The following is a 17518-nucleotide window of genomic DNA, read 5'->3' as shown; positions in this document are numbered from 1 at the left end:
CCGTGTTACATCCCCAGTCCTATTGATCTTTTATTTTGAGGCAGGGTCTTGCTAAGTTGCTTAGGGCTTCATTAAGTTACTGAGGCTGGCCTCCAGCTTGCCATCCTCCTGCCTCAGCCTCCCAAGCAGCCCAGACTGCAGGTATGGGCCACTGCACCCAGCTCTGTCAACTTTTTTTTCCAAAACAGAAATACTGTGTTGTGGCTGAGTTTTATAGTCCATAAGGAGACCCCCTGACCCCCAATCAGGATGGGAAAGCAGTCTACTTGTCAAGCCGGGTGGGAGCAGACAATAGGGAGGAGGCTTCGTCCTCTCCTGATGCTATAACAGAATCCCCTAGACTGGACGATTTATAAACCACAGACGGACTTCTCGGGGCTCTGGAGGCTGGAAGTCGCAGACAAGGCACGAGGCGGCTGGCGGGCGCCTGTTCCGCGGACTTCTCTGTGTCCTCACGAGCAGCAGGGGGACCAACTCACCTCCTCAAGCCCACCCAAGACTCCACCTCCTCATGCCATCACCTCGGGGTCAGGTGTCTGGGCGGCTGGTGGACGTGGGGTGGGAGCTTCTGCTGCCCCAGCGGAGCCCTGGGGCCAGGGACGCGGAGCTGGAGCGCAGGGTGCAGGGAAGGGAGGCTTAAAAGCAGCGTCTTGGGTGAGAAATGGAGCCGCCCAGAGCGCGTGGAGGCGCGTGTCCAGCCAGCTGGGTCCTCCCTCGGGTCTTTCCAGGGAGGACGACCACGGGGTGGAGGGGCCTGACCCCCTCCCTCTGTTACCCCGGAGCTGGGGTCGTCCCGCTGACACCAGGGACCACCTCCAGGGCCACCACCAACCCACCCATCTTCTCCCAGGCCTCTGCCCTCCTCCCGCCGGACACTCAGGAGAACGTGGCCCCGCTGCCCCGCTGCCCAGCCAGCCTCCCCTGCCGCCTCCTCAGCTCCCTGCAGGTGACCCCGCCGTGACTCCCAGAGGACCCGGCAGCCACCCTGCTGTAGGCCACCCCCGAGCGTCCCGGGCCTCCTTCCCGCCTCACCTGCCTCCTTCCGGGCCTCCCCGCCAGGCCGAGCTGCTCAGCTCCCTAGTGTGTCTCCCAGGCTTCCTGCCCCCACCCTTCAGCCAGGGCTAGAGGTTCTCAGCCCTGCCTGCATCCCAGTCACCTGAAGGGACAGTGAACCCGAGGGTGCCCAGGTCGACGGACCACCTGCAGAGAACCCCTGCTTTCAAACACTGATCCCGTTGAGAGGGGACAGACAGATGGGAGCGGAGGGAACGTGGGGCCACCGTGCAGACCCACCCCGACGCCTCCACCTTTAGCAAGCACCTGCCTGCAGCCCTGCCTGGCCCAAGGCCACAGGTGCCTCACACTCCTCAGCTAACGGGTACCTGCAGGAGAAACCCAGGCGCCAAAAATAAGAACCGAGCAAGTTCCCAAGCAGGGAACTTCAGTGACCCCTCACGGACCAGATCCCAGAACTCAGGGGGAGAAGGGCAATTCCCCCAACCATGAAATCAGTAAGCATGGGCCAAAGTGACCCAGAGTGGTCACAGCAGCAGGGACTTGAAAGTCTGATGTTGCTCTGCTTCAAGTCAAAAGTCAAGAGGTGGACTTGGGTGAGACGCTCTGGAAACTTCCTTGGGACCCCAATAAAACTGGAGGGCAGGAGAGGCATGCTGGCCCTCTCCTCTCTGAGAGAACCCACTCTCGCTAAGTTTCTGAGGCTGGCCTCCAACTCGGATCCTCCTGCCTCAGTCTCCTCAGATTACAGGTGTGTGCCACTGCCGGACTCAAGCTTCCACCCCCCCACACACACCTCTCTCTCCCTCCCTCCCTCCCTCTCTCTCTCTCTCTCTCTCTCTCTCTGTTTCTTAAGTTCAAAAGAAATTATTTAGAGTGCAGAGTGCCAGTTATAAAACAAAATCAAAAGCCTCAGTAACTTAGCGAGACCCCGTCCCAAAATAAAAAATACGAAGGTGGCTCCCAGTGGTAGAAGCGCCTCTGGGTTCAACCGCCAGGATCCCCAGAAAACAAAAACAGAAGCAAAGCCAGGCTTTCCTGGTTGCACGGGGCTGCGATCCACAGACGGGTCTGTCTGGACTCCCTCCTGCCCCCTGGTGGAGTCCTAGCCTAGCGCAAAAAGGCACCAACCATTTAAGGTATTTCCGGTAACCGCCATCTGACGATAGAGCTCATTTGCATACCCATAATGCATTGCACACCAAGTAATTTTTTTTTTTTCCTACTTTAAATCGCTAGATTTTCCTTTTGCCATGATCCATATTTTCTCGAAAAGTACATTTATGCTTTATTATTTGTGTAGAAAAAGGTAGTATCACTAACTCCTGTGACCGCGGAGTCACCCTTAGGGTACTAGGCATAGTAGTAACCCGAGGACTGTTTGCGGAGAGAAGTGGTCATACTCTGGTTTCTCTTCAGATCGTATAAATCTTTCGCCTTTTACTAAAGATTTCCGTGGAGAGGAACAACTCTGAGTCTTAAACCAATTTTTTGAGGCCTTGCTCTTGCAGGGCTAATAACGGTGGTTAAAAAATAGTTAAAGCTTGCTCTGCCGAGAGGACTTGTGTTTTCTAAAGTCCTTAGCATTCATCTAAGTAGGTGCGGGTGGTAGGTGGGGGTTTTTCACACTCACGGCGACATTGGTGGATGGCCTCGGGGCGGGCACAGTGTATTCTCTGAGCGTGACAAAGCCCCAGCTTTCCTGACGGTGGCTCTCGGTGTAGCACTTACTGTGAAGCTTAGCGGCCTTCTTTTTTTTTTTTTTTTTTTGCGGGCGGGGTGGGATGACTTACCTTGAAACTAGAAGGAGGCCCTCCGTTGTGGGTAAGAAACTTGAGAAAGGCATTTATTTGGTGTGGCTATAATGGGTTTAGTTAGACTCAAGGCAATGTGAGTTTTCTAACCAATTTCTTTCTTTAGTTGTAGACGGACATAGTTCCTCCCATGCGCTCGGCAAGGGCTCTGCCACTGAGTTACAACCCGAGCTCCTTTCTGACCAATTTCTTTGGCCAGAACTTAGTCCCATGGCCTCACCCAGCTCCGTGGGGTGCTGCGGAGTGTAGTCTTTCCTCTCGGCAGCCAGAAAGCCAGCCAGGGATGCTAGATTCTAGCGGGCACAATACTGGGAGTGGGGAAACTAGCACTGTCTGTCCCAGTAAAGGCCAGAGGGAATCACCTCGGAGTTTCCTGTGTGAGCTCCATTTCTCCTCCAGGTCTCCCCTTCCTAAGTAGAGAGGCCAGTGCCTGGGTAATAGGTCTGTACTGGCCCTGAAACGACTCCTCTCTGGTGCAGTAAGCCCAGGCTGGAGGGTCCAGAGGCCCTTACCATAGCCCAGCCCTGCTGCATTGGTCCCAAACCCTATTCTAACAGAGAAGGGAGGCCCAGTCCAGCTACTGAAAGGTTGGAGATTACAGTGTCCAATCATGACTAACTGCTGGTGGCCACTGCTTTCTTTTGCTCTTGAGACCTTTAATACCCCTAAGCAGGGGCATAACCTTGTTTGTGCTAGGGACTTCTATGGCACAGGGACCTTTTTAAATTAATAAAGCACATCAGGTTACAAAATGACCAGTTATACTGAAATAGTTATGAAAGCATTTCTTAAAAATAACCCAGCATGGGGCTGGGGCTGGGGCTCAGTGGTAGAGCCTAGCATGTGTGAGGCATGGGTTCGATTCTCAGCACCACGTGAAAATAAATGAATAAATAAAGGTATTGTGTCCATCTACAACTAAGAACTCAACTCATATTTAGAGAACTCAACAAGAAAGCACCAAAGCAATCAATTATAAAAAAATTTAAAAATAAAATAACCCAGTGTACGGACTGGGGATGTAGCTTAGTGGTAGAGCACCTCCCCAGCACGTGCAAGGCCCTGGGTTCAATCTCTTGCAAAACAACTTAAATAAAAACAACCCAGTATAAGGAACACCCAAATTTTGGCCTCCAAATACCACTGCCTCATTTGAAGGAAGCCTGGCTGCTTGGGAAGATGATTGGCATGAGCTGGGATGTATGCCAACTTGAAGGGGCGCCTGCGGGGCAAAGGCGGTATCGTCTGACCATTGAGATTAATAAATGCAAGGGTTCAAAACATATCAGATACATTTAAATCCTTGAGTTCACAACAAGCATGTTTAAATCATTGAGTTCATAAAAATCCTGAAAACAAAAATAAAAATAAAAACCTAACTGATCTGGAGCATAAGATGCTGGAGAACCTGTTCATTACTGTGAAGACTGGTGAATGTAGGTGGAGACTCAGGCTTCCCGCCCCGCACGGTGCTGAGGGTCAGGCCGAGGGCCACACCAGCGGGCTGCACCCGCCTGGAGCCCGTCCGAACTCACTGTTTTTCACACAGGTCACGTTTATGAGACGGCCGCATTAGTAAACTGCGTCTGGATATTTGACGATATGGAGGAATCACCCTTGATTTCTTGGCATGTGTGTCATACTGTGGTTATTGGGGTTGGTTGTCTGCACCCTTCTGTTTTAGAGGAATGAACAGAAATATCTACATGGAAGGGGTGTTTTCTTGGATTTACCTCAAAACGATTTGGGGAGAAGTGGGCAGCGCGAGGCGAGCAGAGGTCTCAGCCTCGGTGGTCCTGGGTGTTGGGTGAGTCGAGGTTCACCGTACCTGTGGATCCACTCATGCGTGCCCAGCAGGGTCTGTCGCTGAACGCTTCTGAATACATTTTTATTATTTTATTTTTATTTTATTGTTTTTATGTATTTATTTATTTATTTATTTACTTATTTATGTAGTAGGGATTTAGCCCAGGGGCAATTTACCACTGAGCTACATTCCTAGTCCTTAATATATATAATATATGTAAATAATAATATATAATATATATAAATAATATGCATATATATATATATATTTTTTTTTTTTTTTTTTTTGAGACAGGGTCTCACTAAGTTGCTGAGGCTGGCCTTGTTGAACTTGTGATGACTACCATCATATCAAGGTCGCAATGAGCATGAGCGACATTTAAAGATACTCCTGACAACTGGGATGTGTCAAGAACATGTCTGTGATTCCTGTCTGTGACAGTGGCCCAGTGCAGTGGGGCACACCTGTGATCCCAGCAACGCGGGAGGCTGAGGCTGGAGGCTGAGGCGGGAGAATGGCGAGATCGAGGCCAGTCTGGACAACTTAGCAAGACCTTGGTCACAGTGAAAACTGAACGCTGGGACTGGGGTTGTGCTTAGCACACATATAAATAAATAAGTAAAGGGTCCCGTGGAAACTAAAAAAGATATTAAAAAAAATAAAGGCTGGGACGTGGCTCAGTAGTAAAGCCCCTGGGTTGATCCCCAGCATTGGAAAAAGCAAAACTATTGGGGCCCCTGCCGTCGGGGCCGAGTGAAGGCGGGGGCACCGCTCAGCAGTGGGCGCTGGCCTCGGGTTCCAGCCTCAGATCAGAGAAAGGGAGGAGAGGCGGGGCCTCCTCAGAGGCCGGGGCTTCCACAGACAGGGCTTTCCGTCCCGGGTCTGCGGCCTGCGCCGTGTGTGGGTGGCGAGGCCCCTGCGGTGGGTAGGAGCCCGAGTCTGCTGAGCACGGCCTTCGCACGCGGTCATTAGGGGGAGGCCCAGCCACTCTGTGCAGTTCAGGTGTCATTAGGCCCATTTTACAGGTGGGAACGAAGGCCGTGAATGTTGGGCTCACCCGACTGAGGTCACCCTGATGCTGACCGGGGGAAGGGCCTCAGGACCCCGCCCCACCCAGCCGGGCGCTCAGGGCCACCTCCCGGGTGCCACTTAGGGACCTGCCAGTCCTGTTCCGAGAGAAGCCACCGCCCTTCCCAGGCCCCCACTGGGCAGGGACCCGCCAAGGCCCCACCCGGCCTTCCTTCTGACCGCCCTGCCATCTCTCCCTTCTTCGCTGGTTCTGCTTTCTGGAACCGGGAGGTAAACTCTTCTCTTTGTTTTTGGGGGGTGGCTGCTTGGTTGGTACCGGGGACTCACCCCGGGGGTGTTCTACTCCTGAGCCACCTCCCAAGACCTTTTGATTTTTTCATTTTGAAACAGATTCTCACTGGGTAGCTGAGGGCCTTGCTAAGTTGTTACTAAGTTGAGGCTGGCCTCAAACTTGTGATCCTCCTGCCTCAGCCTCCTGAGTCACTGGGATTTCAGGCGCGTGCCACCACGCCAGGCTCAAATCATCCTCTGGGTTAGGAGGAGGCTGAACCCTTGACTGACCCTGCTCAGAGGAGAAGGGGGTAGTCCCTCAGTTGTCAGTCCACATGAGTCCAGAGCTCCCTGCCCTGAGGCCAGAGGTGTGGGCGGCCGGGCTCTCTGGGCAGGGCCGAGCTGCAGGCAGGCAGGTGCTGCTCTCGGCTGGGAACAGTCTTGAGGCTCCCACCTCCCTCCCGTTCCAGCCGGAGTGTCACCCGGGTCCTGCAGGGCTAGGTACCAGCCACCTGCTCCCTCAGCCCGGCTCTGCTCGTCTCCCCGTGGACACGTGCCGTGAGGGCAGCCGTGTCTGTCCCTGTCCACATTTCAGTCCAGCGAGTGACCAGCCATGCCCAGGGCCGAGCTCCCACCTCAGTCAGGAGCTGGCATGGGGCACCGTCTGCCAGTGTCCCACCGACTGTCTCTCCGAGGCTCTGGGGCCCGCCCTGCGCAGACAGCCCTGGGTGAATGGGGTGTCGCCCCCGCCTGGCAGAACCGGTGCTGCTCAGGACACAAGGTGTGGGCGCCCTTGGAAACAGGTCCCACGATGGGGCTAGCAGTGCGAACGCCCGGCTCTGCAGCTGGACACACCTGGGAGCACATCCCGACTCCTCAGCGGTGGGACTTGGGCGAGTGAGGTCACCTCAGACCCTCACTCTCCTCGTCTGGAGGGGAAGGAAGCTCAGCTTGCCTGGCACGTGGGAGGCCGCGCTCTGCCCTGAGCCCCCATCTCCCCTCTATCCTCACCAGCGTCCACACTTCCCTGTGGGAAACGCCTTTCTCCTGTGACTGTCATCCCAGGGCTGGGGTGTCCTCTTGCTCTGACCTAATTTACATATGTAATGGCCACAGTGATCACTCGAGGTTGAACTGTCCAATCAGAGGTGGGCCTCGTTGCTTTGGGTAGGGGTGCTGGGACTTGGACTCCTTTGGAGTTGATGCTTGGAGGCCATCAGGCCATTTCTGTTACCGAAAGGGACAGGGTAGCCAGTCTGAAGATGAAGCTGACCTAACAGGGAGCAGGGCTAAGAATCGCTCCCACCGAAGTCACTTGAGTCCTGGATCAAACCGCACCTGAAGCTCCCACTGGACTACACTGACATGTGGACCAACACTTTCCGTTCTGCTTAAGTCAGTTATCAGGAATTTCTCTGTCACTTGCGATGGCCCAAAGTCCTGATAGAAACATAAGGGTTTAATGGCATGATATATAAAAACAGAATTCCACCAGCAGATTCCTGGCGCCCCGATGAAAAGCACAGATAGCGCCATTGCCTTCATGGAACCTAAGCTGGCAGAGTCCCAGGCACACGGCAGCTGCTCCTCGGGCGTGGCCTCCCCGAGGGCCTGCCTGAAGAGTCTCAGTGGACATTTGCTGAAATACACGAGTCACGTGAGGCGTCCACTGGACGAAGTCCGGGGAGCGTCGCCCAGGAGCAGGAGTGCCCAGCCAAGGTCCCTCGTGCAGGGCGAGGCTGCCGCTCAGCCGCGGGCCTCCTCCGCCTTGGGCTGCCTCTCTACAGGGAGGGCAGGCGGGGTAGCTGCCCGGTTGCCAGACCCCTGACCAGACTGGCCAAGCCCGGGCCACTGCTGCTGAGGAGCGGGGCTCCTGAGGGCCAGGGCCCGGCATGCAGAAGGGCTTGTTCTTAATTTTAAAGTGAGGAAAAGCTAAGGCAAGCCAGACCCTCGCCTCGGGGACACAGGGACCTGCATTTGCCGTGGTTTAGACCCCGAGTGTCCCAGAGACCTGTGTGGAGGCTGGGTCACCAGCACGCGGCACTGTTGGGAGGTGGTGGAAACTTCCGGAGCGAGGTCACTGCGGGGGTGGCCTCTCTTCCCAGCCACACGAGGTGAGCGTCTGCTCCACCAGGAACTCTTGCCACGCTGTGCCGCCTCACCTGGCCCGAGAGCACTAGCACCAGCCGACCAGGGACCAAAACAAGCCTTCCTCCTTTCAAGCGGATTTCCTCAGGTATTTTGTAACAGTGACGGAAATCTCACCAACGCTCCCAAGGGTCCCCAGGTCCCTTGAAGCGGCTGACCCTTGAGCTGGAAAAGCCCCGAGGCTGCTTCTTCACCTGAGATCCTGGGTGCCTCTATTCTTGACTTGTTGTCACCTCGGCTGGAGGAATGCACTTTGTCATTTCTGGCTTCCAGAACAGGTGGGTGCCTTAAGAGCCACAGAAACGTGTCCCTCACAGTTCTGGAGACTGGGCGTCTGCAGCCAGGGTACCAGCATGGTGGGGTCTGTGGAGGGCCTTGCTCTGGCCCACAAGCCTGCGGGAGAGCTGGCCCACTCAGGTCAGCGGCCAGCAGCCCCTCCGCTCTGCCCGGAAGCCATGCTGGCGGCCCTGCCGAGTGCCTGGCACGGAGCTGCCCTGCAGAAGCCACCCGGGAACGCAGCAGGGCGGGAGCCGGGTGGAGACAGGCGCACCTCCGGCCAGGCTGTGTGGCCTCGGACAGGGTATCCTGGGCCAGGCCCGTTGCCTCGTCTGAGTGGGGCCGTGACCCAGCCTCCTCCCGGGGCCGGGGGCTTGGATGCGAGCTGTGACCTCCGACCTCGGCTGATTGACACCCAGTCCTTAGCAGGCATCCCTCAGGCTCTGGGCTCCCGGGTTCGCGTTCACACCCCGCTCGGTACAGCGGTCAGTCACCAAGCGTGGCCGCTCCCGGTCTAGCGGCTTCCAGCTCCGTGGGGCAACTGGCAGGCAAGTCACACCAGGACACCCGGCTCTGCCCCGTTCCCACCGAGTCAGGCACGCGGCCACAGCCACGTCCGGGAGATGCCTGCCGAGCTCCGCACCAGCCACAGGAGCGGGAGGAGCCCAGGCGGCCGGCAGCAGAGCGGGGTTCTCCCTTCCTCCCCACCACCCGCCGGGCGAGGCGCCTCTGCTGCTACCGCGCAGTCTGGGAAACCGAGTGGACTGCCAGGTCTGTGTCCAGGGGATGGCGGCTCCCTCCTCGCAGAGGCGAGGGCCCGACCTTCGCTTCTGTGAACCAGCAGTGGCCCTTTGCTGCTGCTGTCCTGTGGCTAGAAAAACCCAGGCCGGGCACCTGGGCTCTGGGGACAGCAGGGCTGAAGGCGTCCCAACATCCTGCAGCTGCAAGGTGGCCAGCAGCACAGCCTGGGCTGCCTCCTTGGCCTGCAGGGCTTGGTGAGGCGAGTGTCCTGCTTCAGGCCACCCAGCAGTCCAGTGGGGCGCAGGGGAGAGGAGCGGACCAGGGCTGGACCAGGGCTGGACCAGGGCTGGGACACACACAGACCAGTCGTGGAAGTTTCAAAGAGATTTATTTAAAAACAACAAAAAAGCTTTGGTATTTCAAAACCAAACAATCACCAATTGCTAGAAAGTTAAACACCTCCCCCGAAGCCCAAAAGTACAAAACCACAGGTCGCCACAGGCTTGTGACAGGGAGGCGGGTGCAGCCGGAGAACAGGTGGCACCCGTGCTCTCCAGTGGGAGGGACGGCCGCCAGGGGCCCAGCCCCAGCCCCAGGGCTACGCGGGCCTCCAGAGGAAGGGGCACCGCTCACCGCCTACCTCGGATGCAAACCATCCAGCAGATCGCAACCAAAATAAATTAGAAGTTCATTCAAGGAAAGAACACGTGAAATCAGGAAGAACACCATTTTCCTAAACAAGTCTTTTCAAAAGAGGGTCTATTTCCTGGGAAAGAGAAGGGGGTGTGGAAGGAGTGAGTTCAAGTTCAAGTACGCTCTGCCAGGTTCACTTTATTGAGTGGAAGGCTTACAGGTCCACTGCCCCCCCGCCCGGGACACTCGTTCCTTCCAATGCGAGCTGGTGCCCACAAGCGCTTCTGCGTCACTGTCCCCCACAAGGCACAAAGGGTAGGTGCTTCCGAAGGATCCCTTGTCTGTAGCAGCAGATGGTGTCTTGTGCAAACGGTGGCAGAAAGCAGGACGCGCAGTTCCCTCAGACACTGGGGTCTTCCTGTTCAATTTATAAAACAAGGAATTACTGTCCACTGCCACCCGTGGCCAGCTAGAGCACCAGGGTGGCAGGCATGAGGCGACCCTGGTGACCCCCACCAGGCTCAGACCCAGCCTACAGGCAGGTCCTGACCAGCACCAGGCTAGTCACCACGGCTCAGTGGCCTGTGACCCCTGGGGTTCCTCTGCTCCGGCGCCGCCCAGTTGGAGCACTAGGGAGGACAAGGTCAGGTCCCCACGGAGGCAGCTTGGCCCACGTCCAGACTGTCTGAGGAGCCAAGTACAGAGAAGCCACTGGTCAGGAGGGCTAAGCAGCAGCCTGCTGGACAGAGGCTGCAGACCCCACAGTGCCGGTGTGGCCCTTTCCCACCAGTGACCAAGCGGTGGCTCTGGGTGCCTGTGGCACGTGGCTTTTGATCTACAGGTTCTTCCAGCACAAGAACTCGGACCTGCCTCCACCTTCCCCTGCAGTCAGGCACTGCTTCCTTGGCCAGTCCAGCCCTGGGTGGAAACAGGAAGCCGTAGCCACAAAGCTCCTCCTGGGGCATGACGGGCAAGTCACCTGCATGGGTCTTGGGCTCTCTACCCATCAGGAGAAGCAAGGGTGCAAAGGGAGGGGAGGGGAGGAAGGAGCAGAGGGGAGAGGAGAAGAGAGGGGAGAGGAGAAGAGAGGGAAGGGAAGGGAAGGGGAGGAGAGAGGAAGGGAGAGGGAAGGGAAGGGGAGGGAACAGAGGGAGGGGGAAGGAGAGGGGAGGAGAGGAGAGGGGAGGGGAGGGAGGAGAAGATGGGGAGGAGCAGGTGGGTGGAAGGGAGGGGAGGAAGGGAGCAGAGGGGAGAGGAGGAGAGGAGAGGGAAGGGAAGGGAAGGGGAGGGGAGGGGAGGAGAGGGGAGAGGTAGGGGAAAAGGGGAGAGGAGGGGGGAAGGGAGAGGGGAGGAGCAGGTGAGTGGAAGGGAGAGGAGAGAGGAAGAGAGTGGAGAGGGGAGGGGAGGGGAGAGAGGAAGAGAGAGGAGAGGGGAGGGGAGGGAGGGGAGAGAGGGGAGAGGGCAGAGAGGCAGGCGGGTGGGGGGGGGAGCTGGGGAGGAGCGGGCAGGGGTGCAGGGATGTGGGAGGAGCGCCGCAGGGAGAGCTCAGTCCCTCTGGACACTTCCTTCCCTGGCTGCTGACCCGGGTCCCTCTGGCTATTCTCCCAAGGCCCTGAAGAAAGCATGGAGGTGGCCGCAGGCAGAGGAGGCGGCCTCACCCACCAAGAGACACCACGGTTACCCCAGGTGACAGTGCCATTCGGGTCAAAATCCCAGCTTTCTGGGGCAAAGACGTTTCAGGAGACAGGAGAGGTGCACCCTGTCCTGTGCTGACCAGAGGGCCCTACCGACAGGCCCACACAGAGGCAAGGACCTCTCAGGTGATGGGCGGGCCCTGGGGTGGGGACGGGCACCAGCAGTTCAGAGAGGGCTCCATGTCCACCCGGGTCAGCGTTTTGCTTTGCTAAGGGTCTGTTATTTTTAAATGCCTAGGTTGGCGGGGCCGCGGCTGCCACAGAAGCCAGGGGCCTCCTCCGCTCCCCTGGGATTCCACGGCCTTCCCCAGGCCTCCTCGGGGAGGTCACTCCTGATGGCCTCTCGACACACGTGCTGTCTGGTGGTGAGAGCCGTGGCACCAGCGGAGGACACCCATCCTGCCCGCCAGCCCCTCCTGGACATGGCGCCGAGCGCGCTCTAGGGCCAGCGTCCTACCTTGCTCCTGAAGAGGGGCTTGGCGCCGGGCCCGCAGTACTCGTTGTAGATGAGCTTGAAGAGGAAGAGGTGGAAGAGGGTGATGAGGGAGGCCACGCTGAACCAGAAGAGGAAGGGCAGGCCGGGGTCCTGCTGGGCCATGTGCTCGTCGTGCGCCAGGATGGCCTTGAGGTGCAGCGTGTGCCGCAGGTCCTGCAGGTGCGTGAGGTCGGTGGAGATGTACAGCAGCGGCGTGATGGGCTGCGTCACCATGACTGAGAAGGTGTGGCCCCCGCGCGCCGCGGTCAGCTCCACGGGGTCGTCCAGGCAGCCCGCCTCGCAGGCATAGATCTTGACGGGCTGGCCGCGGGACTCCACGGACACGTGCAGGTAGGGCTTGCCCTCGGCGTCGGCCAGCACGGCCAGGTCGATGTGGTCGTTCTTGTAGCGGATGCCGCGCAGCGCGTAGCTATTGTGCAGCACGTCGGGGTCGGCCTGGAACTGCAGGTGGTTCTCCGTGAACTGCAGCCCCCCGAAGCTGAGCACCATGCCCTGCAGGATGCCCGGGGCGCCCACCTTCACCAGCCCCTTGCAGCCGCGCTTCTGGAGGGTCAGCTTCCACAGGTCGGAGAGCTGCAGGATCTGCTGCACCGAGGCCAGCCGGGCCGGCCACAGGTTCTCGGCGTGCATGGTAGCGTGGCCGCTGAAGCAGTGGTCTTCGTAGTTGAGGGTGGCTTCCATCTGGTCTCGCTCCCTGTGGCTCAGGGACGGGCTGAGCAGAGGCGCCGGCGAGCAGGAGAGCATGTAGTAGAGCGTCAGGTTGACCGTCAGGCCCGAGGGGGTGTGGGCGTCGGTGATCTTCTTCATCTCCACCCCTGAAACACCACGAAGGTGCGGGTTAAGGAGGAAGGCGTGGCCAGGGCACAGAGATGGCAGAGGTCAGGACAGCAGAGGGAAGCCTGGGGCCCCAGGGATGAAGACAACGGATATGTGCCCCAAATCCAGAGTCCAGGAGAAATCCACCCGCCTGCCCTACGTGGCCACTGGAGCACGTGGGCCTGAAACCTAAAGTCGTGTCCAAGGGCAGTGGGGCCTCCCACCAGAGCTGAGGACGATATCCTCATAGCACATGGCACCAACCCCATGACCAGGACCCTCCGTGGCAGGCAGTCTCTGAGCCCGGCTGGTCCTGGCCTCTTCTCCCATCCCGCTCTCTCCAGGCTGGTAGCTTTACTTAGTCTCTGCGCGTGTGATACTGGAGACGAGCCCAGGGCCTTGCACACGCAGGCAAGCGCTCTACCACTGAGCTACATCCCCAGCTGTTTTTTATTTGGGTCTTGCTAAAATGCCCAGGCAATCCTCCTCCTTCACTGTGGGATTCCAGATTCCAGATGTGTATCACCACACCTGGCTGAGTCCTGTAGCTTTAAATGACATCCCCCAAATTGGTGTCATCTGGTGTCAAATTGGATTTGGGTGTCACACAGACACATGTTGGATATCATACAGATGTCTCCCAAACTTGAACAAATTCCAGACTCCGCCACTCTTCTGCCCTTTCCACTTGGCTACCTGACAGGCATTTGCACCTGACATGGTTTGAACTCTTTTGGCCCCAAACCAAGCCTTCCCCAAACTGTCTCCAAGCAAATGCTCAAGTCCCCAAGTTCAGGAGTCACCATCCAGGTCTCACTCCCCACCGCCAATCCAGGTCCCAGCTGCCCCCTCGACACACTATCCGCACCTGCCCGGTTCTCTGTCTCCACGGTCACAGTCCTGATTCCAGCTACCTTCCCCGCTTACCTCCTCTCACACGTCCACAGGTGCCCCTACAGGTCTACACTCTGCACAGGCAGCCGGGCCCTTCAGAGCCGCCCGCTCCCATCCCTCTGAGAACAGAGTTCAAGCAGGCGCTTTACGGCACCTGCTCCTCCACAGGGCAGCCTCCAGCCTGGACACCCTCCTCACTCACATGACCGGCTGCTTCTTGCCACTCAGAGCTCAGCCGGCTCCCCAGATGACAGCTAAGCTGGGGCCCCCATGCCACACTGCCGCCCATCTCATTTTCAGTCCTCCCTACAGTGCTTTTTATCCCAAAAGGCGTCTTACTTAGATCTCACTTTCCTAATGTCTGTCTTCCAACCAACCAGACTGAAGCACCAAGGGAACAGGAGCTCTGTTCTGCTCGCCTGTTTCCCCCACGCAAAGAACAGCCCTGGCAGAAGCGTTCAATAAATGTTTGTTCAATGAACTAAAAGTCTCTGAGCAATCAACCACACAAGTTCAGACAACCGGAACCCTGGAGACCAAAATCCCTCTCTCATCCAAACAGGATTTTCTTAACAGTCACTGGAGGGGAGAGTTTCCACTTGGCGTGAACGTTCCAGTCTCCAACTTCCTTGTAAACAGACACAGCCACAGCGCCAGGCCAAGCCCAGGCCTGTCCCAGGCAGACCACGATACCTGTGGAGAGGGTCTGGGATTCTCCTGCTGTTTCACCCTTTATGAACAGACCCTATAAACTCCACCTATTCAAATTAAGGCCTCATTATGAGAACAAATAACAGTACCCAACCTTCACACTCAGTTTTCACTGCAATCTCACCCTCTGAGTTAGGTAGACCATTAATCCAGGGTCACACAGCTACTACGAGGTTAAGTAGAGACCGTCCCATCAAATGCCGGGCCTAAGTTTTAACCTTCAGTGTCCCCTCCGAAGACCTGGGAGAGACATATCCAGGGTGGACTGTGGGCCTCACCTGGGCTGAACAGCTGTGCCCAGAGGCGCTGGTGGTCATGAAGTAGCTCGACTGCTGGCACCTCCAAGAGCTCCAACATCTCCTTCCGGGCCAAGTCCTGGAGCGTCTTCAGTTCCTTAGCTGCTTTGCTTTTGAGCACCTGGGGGTTGATGGGGCCTGAGACATACACCACCCAGAGCACCGTCTCATCCAGCTGCGTCTTGGGAGCCACCTGGAGCCGGTTCACTAGTTTTTTGGCAGCCACCACCACCAGGTGCACCCGCCCGGTGGGCACTGGTGTGGACCGGCCCGAGTAGAGGAGGAACTGATGATCTCCGATCTTCTCCAGGGTGCTGGTGAAGGCTTTAGGGACCGGGCCCGCAGTGGGCCCCACAGTCTGCAGCGCGGCCACGCGCTCCGTCGGGTTGTTGAGTTGGATGCGCTGCAGATAGACGTGGGGTCGGCCCCGGTGCGCCAGAAAGTCCTCCTGCAGCAGCACACAGTCGCGGCCGGACCCCGCGGCAAGGCCGGAGGCCGAGGCGGGCCCGGGGCCGGCGGCTGCAGGGCCAGAGCCTGGGCTTCCGAGCTGCAGGCAGCGCACCCGGCGCAGCAGCCCCTCCCGCGGCAGCAGCACCGCCTCTCCAGCTTCGGCCAGCACGTTCAGCGGTCGCAGCTGCACGAAGGGCACGAAGTCCGGTGCCACGGCGGGCTCCCGCTCGCCAGGAGTCACCCACAGCCGGTTGGCAGTCACGTCCAGGGCTAGGAAGCCGTTGGCCACCAGGGCCGGCACTCCAGGGCCCAGCGGCACGGCCTCCCCGCGCTCCAGCAGGCCGCGCCAGGCACGGGTGGCCGCCTCCAGGCAGGCAGAGGACTCGGCGGCGCCCGGCTCGCCCCGGGCCCAGGGCGGCAGGTGCAGGCCGCCCGCCGCCCGCCGCGCCCCGGAGCCCGCGAACCACAGCAGCAGCAGCAGGAGGCCGAGCAGGCAGAGGAGGCGGCGGGCCCAGCTGCTCGACAGCAGTCCCGGCAGCCCCTTGAGCCGCTGCTGCAGCCACATCGGGCCGCCAGGCGCGGACGACGGCGCGGGGGCGGCCGCCGGGCCCGCCGCCCAGCCCACCGGCCCGGCCGGCCCCGCCTCACTCCCCGGCCCGGACCGCGGCGCCCACCTCGACGCCCGCCGCAGCCGCCCAGGCAGCCGCCGCCGCCGCCGCTTCCTCCTCCTCCTCGGTTACCTCCCGCCGTCAAACGACGCTGGCCGTAAAGCGCCGCAGACTCTTTTGCGACAGATGGAAAAGGGGTGGGGCGCGGAGGAGGAGGCGTGTCTCCCCGGGCCTGGAGGCGTCCAGTTCACTTGCTTAAAAAAAATCCGGGAGACGGCCAAACGCAACACGTGGTGGGCCTCGTTTGCTACGGATGGGTTCCCCAGCCCCCAAATTTAAACAAGTACATTGTTTGTGAAACTGATGACCCTCGCTGCAAAAAAAAAAAAGAAAAGAAAAAAAAAAAAAAAAGAAAAAGAAAGAAAAGAAAAGAGTCATTCGGAAAAATACAAAAATTGAAAAAGTAACCATTTGAAAGGACTTCCTGGGAAATATTTGTTGACAACTCTTCCTGGTCTGTCTGGCTGTATGTACACCAGATGGGGACACAAATCCGATCCAGGACTGTCAGTGTCTGTACAACACCAAGTGTTTTTCTTGATGTCAACCTTGAGTTTTAACTCAAATGATATAAGACACTACAATCTCGTATTTCTAAAATGCCTTTAAATTGTGAATTATCAATGCAAAAAGGAAATTTCACATTGCATCTTGGGAAAGGAGTTCAACATGAGCACCAGGTGGACAATGGGCGATTGTTTCCACTTTGGTTTGTGGACATTCCAAAGCCAGACAGAGCTTTCACAGTTGGAAATGGAAGGGTCATTTGAGGTGGCTTCCTCTGGGCTGTGAGTAGATACAGAAATGTCTGCTCAGATGGAGGGCCAGCTCCCGGCTGGAAGGTGCCTGTCTGTCTGATCCTACATATGTGTAAAATCTAAAAAATTAAATATTATCAGGGCAGGAGCGGTGCTGTGCACCTGCAGTGCCAGCTACTGGGGAGGCTGAGCCCAGGAGATTTGAGGCCAGCCCAGGCAACACAGCCAGACCCCATCTCAAGAGGGAAAAAAAAATTTAAATTCTATTGGGAGTTCACACATCCTGCGGGATATCCCCACGGATGCATGGGAATCCATGACCTACTGTTACAGAAAGCAATAAATCCATCCCTCTCACCCTCCTCCCTTTGTGAAAGACCAGACCAGACGGGCCTCATCCCTTCAGTGTGATGGGGATGACCAGTGCCTTTAGGCTAGTGGTTCTGAGGGTGGACAAGTTCATGCAGGAAAAGCAAGCGTGGTGTGAGACATACAGACACACGGGAAGTATTCGGGTGTGGAAACCTGTACAAGTATTTTTGCTACAAATGCTGGTGTAACAGACATCTATCTTGGTCCACTTCTGGGATGATTCTCAGGGCACAATTCCTGGAAGCCAGTCCCCAGGTCAGAGGAAAGGCCCATCACTCTGCTCTGAACTCCTTACCCCAACTCTCCAAAAGCCTAAGGCAGGTAGGAGCGGTGCTCACAGCCAACAGTGAGTTGCATAGCCACTGGCCAGGGGGCTAGAGTAAGGGCTGGGCATCAGGCTTGGGTGTGGAACTTTGACCCTGCCCCTTGCTAGCAGGGTTGACTAACCTTCCTTGGCCTCTGTGTTTCCATCCATAAAATGGGGATCATAAGGCAAAGTCGGGTTGCTCTGAGACTTCAGCTGGACTGGTCCATGGTACATTTGGCACACTGTCTGGTTTAAACGGATTGTTTATTGTTTAGCCTATTTTGACTAGAAAACACCAACTCCCTGTCCATGATGCAAAATTCA

The 17518-nt window shown here is 57.5% G+C and overlaps 1 protein-coding gene and 1 non-coding gene across 3 annotated transcripts; one reads left to right on the top strand and one right to left on the bottom strand.

Moving 5' to 3' along the window:
- Positions 1–2413: 2413 nt before the first annotated feature.
- On the top strand, positions 2414–2529 carry LOC124968919 (U5 spliceosomal RNA). The gene has a single exon (XR_007105887.1). It is a non-coding gene; the product is annotated as a U5 spliceosomal RNA (small nuclear RNA).
- Positions 2530–9470: 6941 nt separating this feature from the next.
- Kiaa2013 (KIAA2013 ortholog) lies at positions 9471–15793 on the bottom strand. Of its 2 annotated transcripts, XM_047522913.1 has the most exons (4): positions 14622–15793; positions 12439–12737; positions 11884–12363; positions 9471–10150 (listed from the first exon to the last, which is right to left on the bottom strand). In XM_047522913.1, the coding sequence occupies exons 1-4, from the start codon at positions 15652–15654 to the stop codon at positions 10133–10135; spliced, it is 1830 nt and encodes a 609-aa protein (XP_047378869.1). In that variant the 5' UTR covers positions 15655–15793; the 3' UTR covers positions 9471–10132. The 2 variants fall into 2 exon arrangements, with proteins under 2 accessions (XP_047378869.1, XP_047378860.1); XM_047522904.1 differs by having other exon boundaries at positions 11884–12737.
- Between the last annotated feature and the right edge of the window lie 1725 nt (positions 15794–17518).

This window comes from Sciurus carolinensis, chromosome 1 (assembly GCF_902686445.1).
Source record: "Sciurus carolinensis chromosome 1, mSciCar1.2, whole genome shotgun sequence".
In the NCBI taxonomy this organism is placed as follows: Eukaryota; Metazoa; Chordata; class Mammalia; order Rodentia; family Sciuridae; genus Sciurus; species Sciurus carolinensis.
Note: the sequence above shows the minus strand (reverse complement) of the source record. Positions and strands in the feature narration are given on the sequence as shown.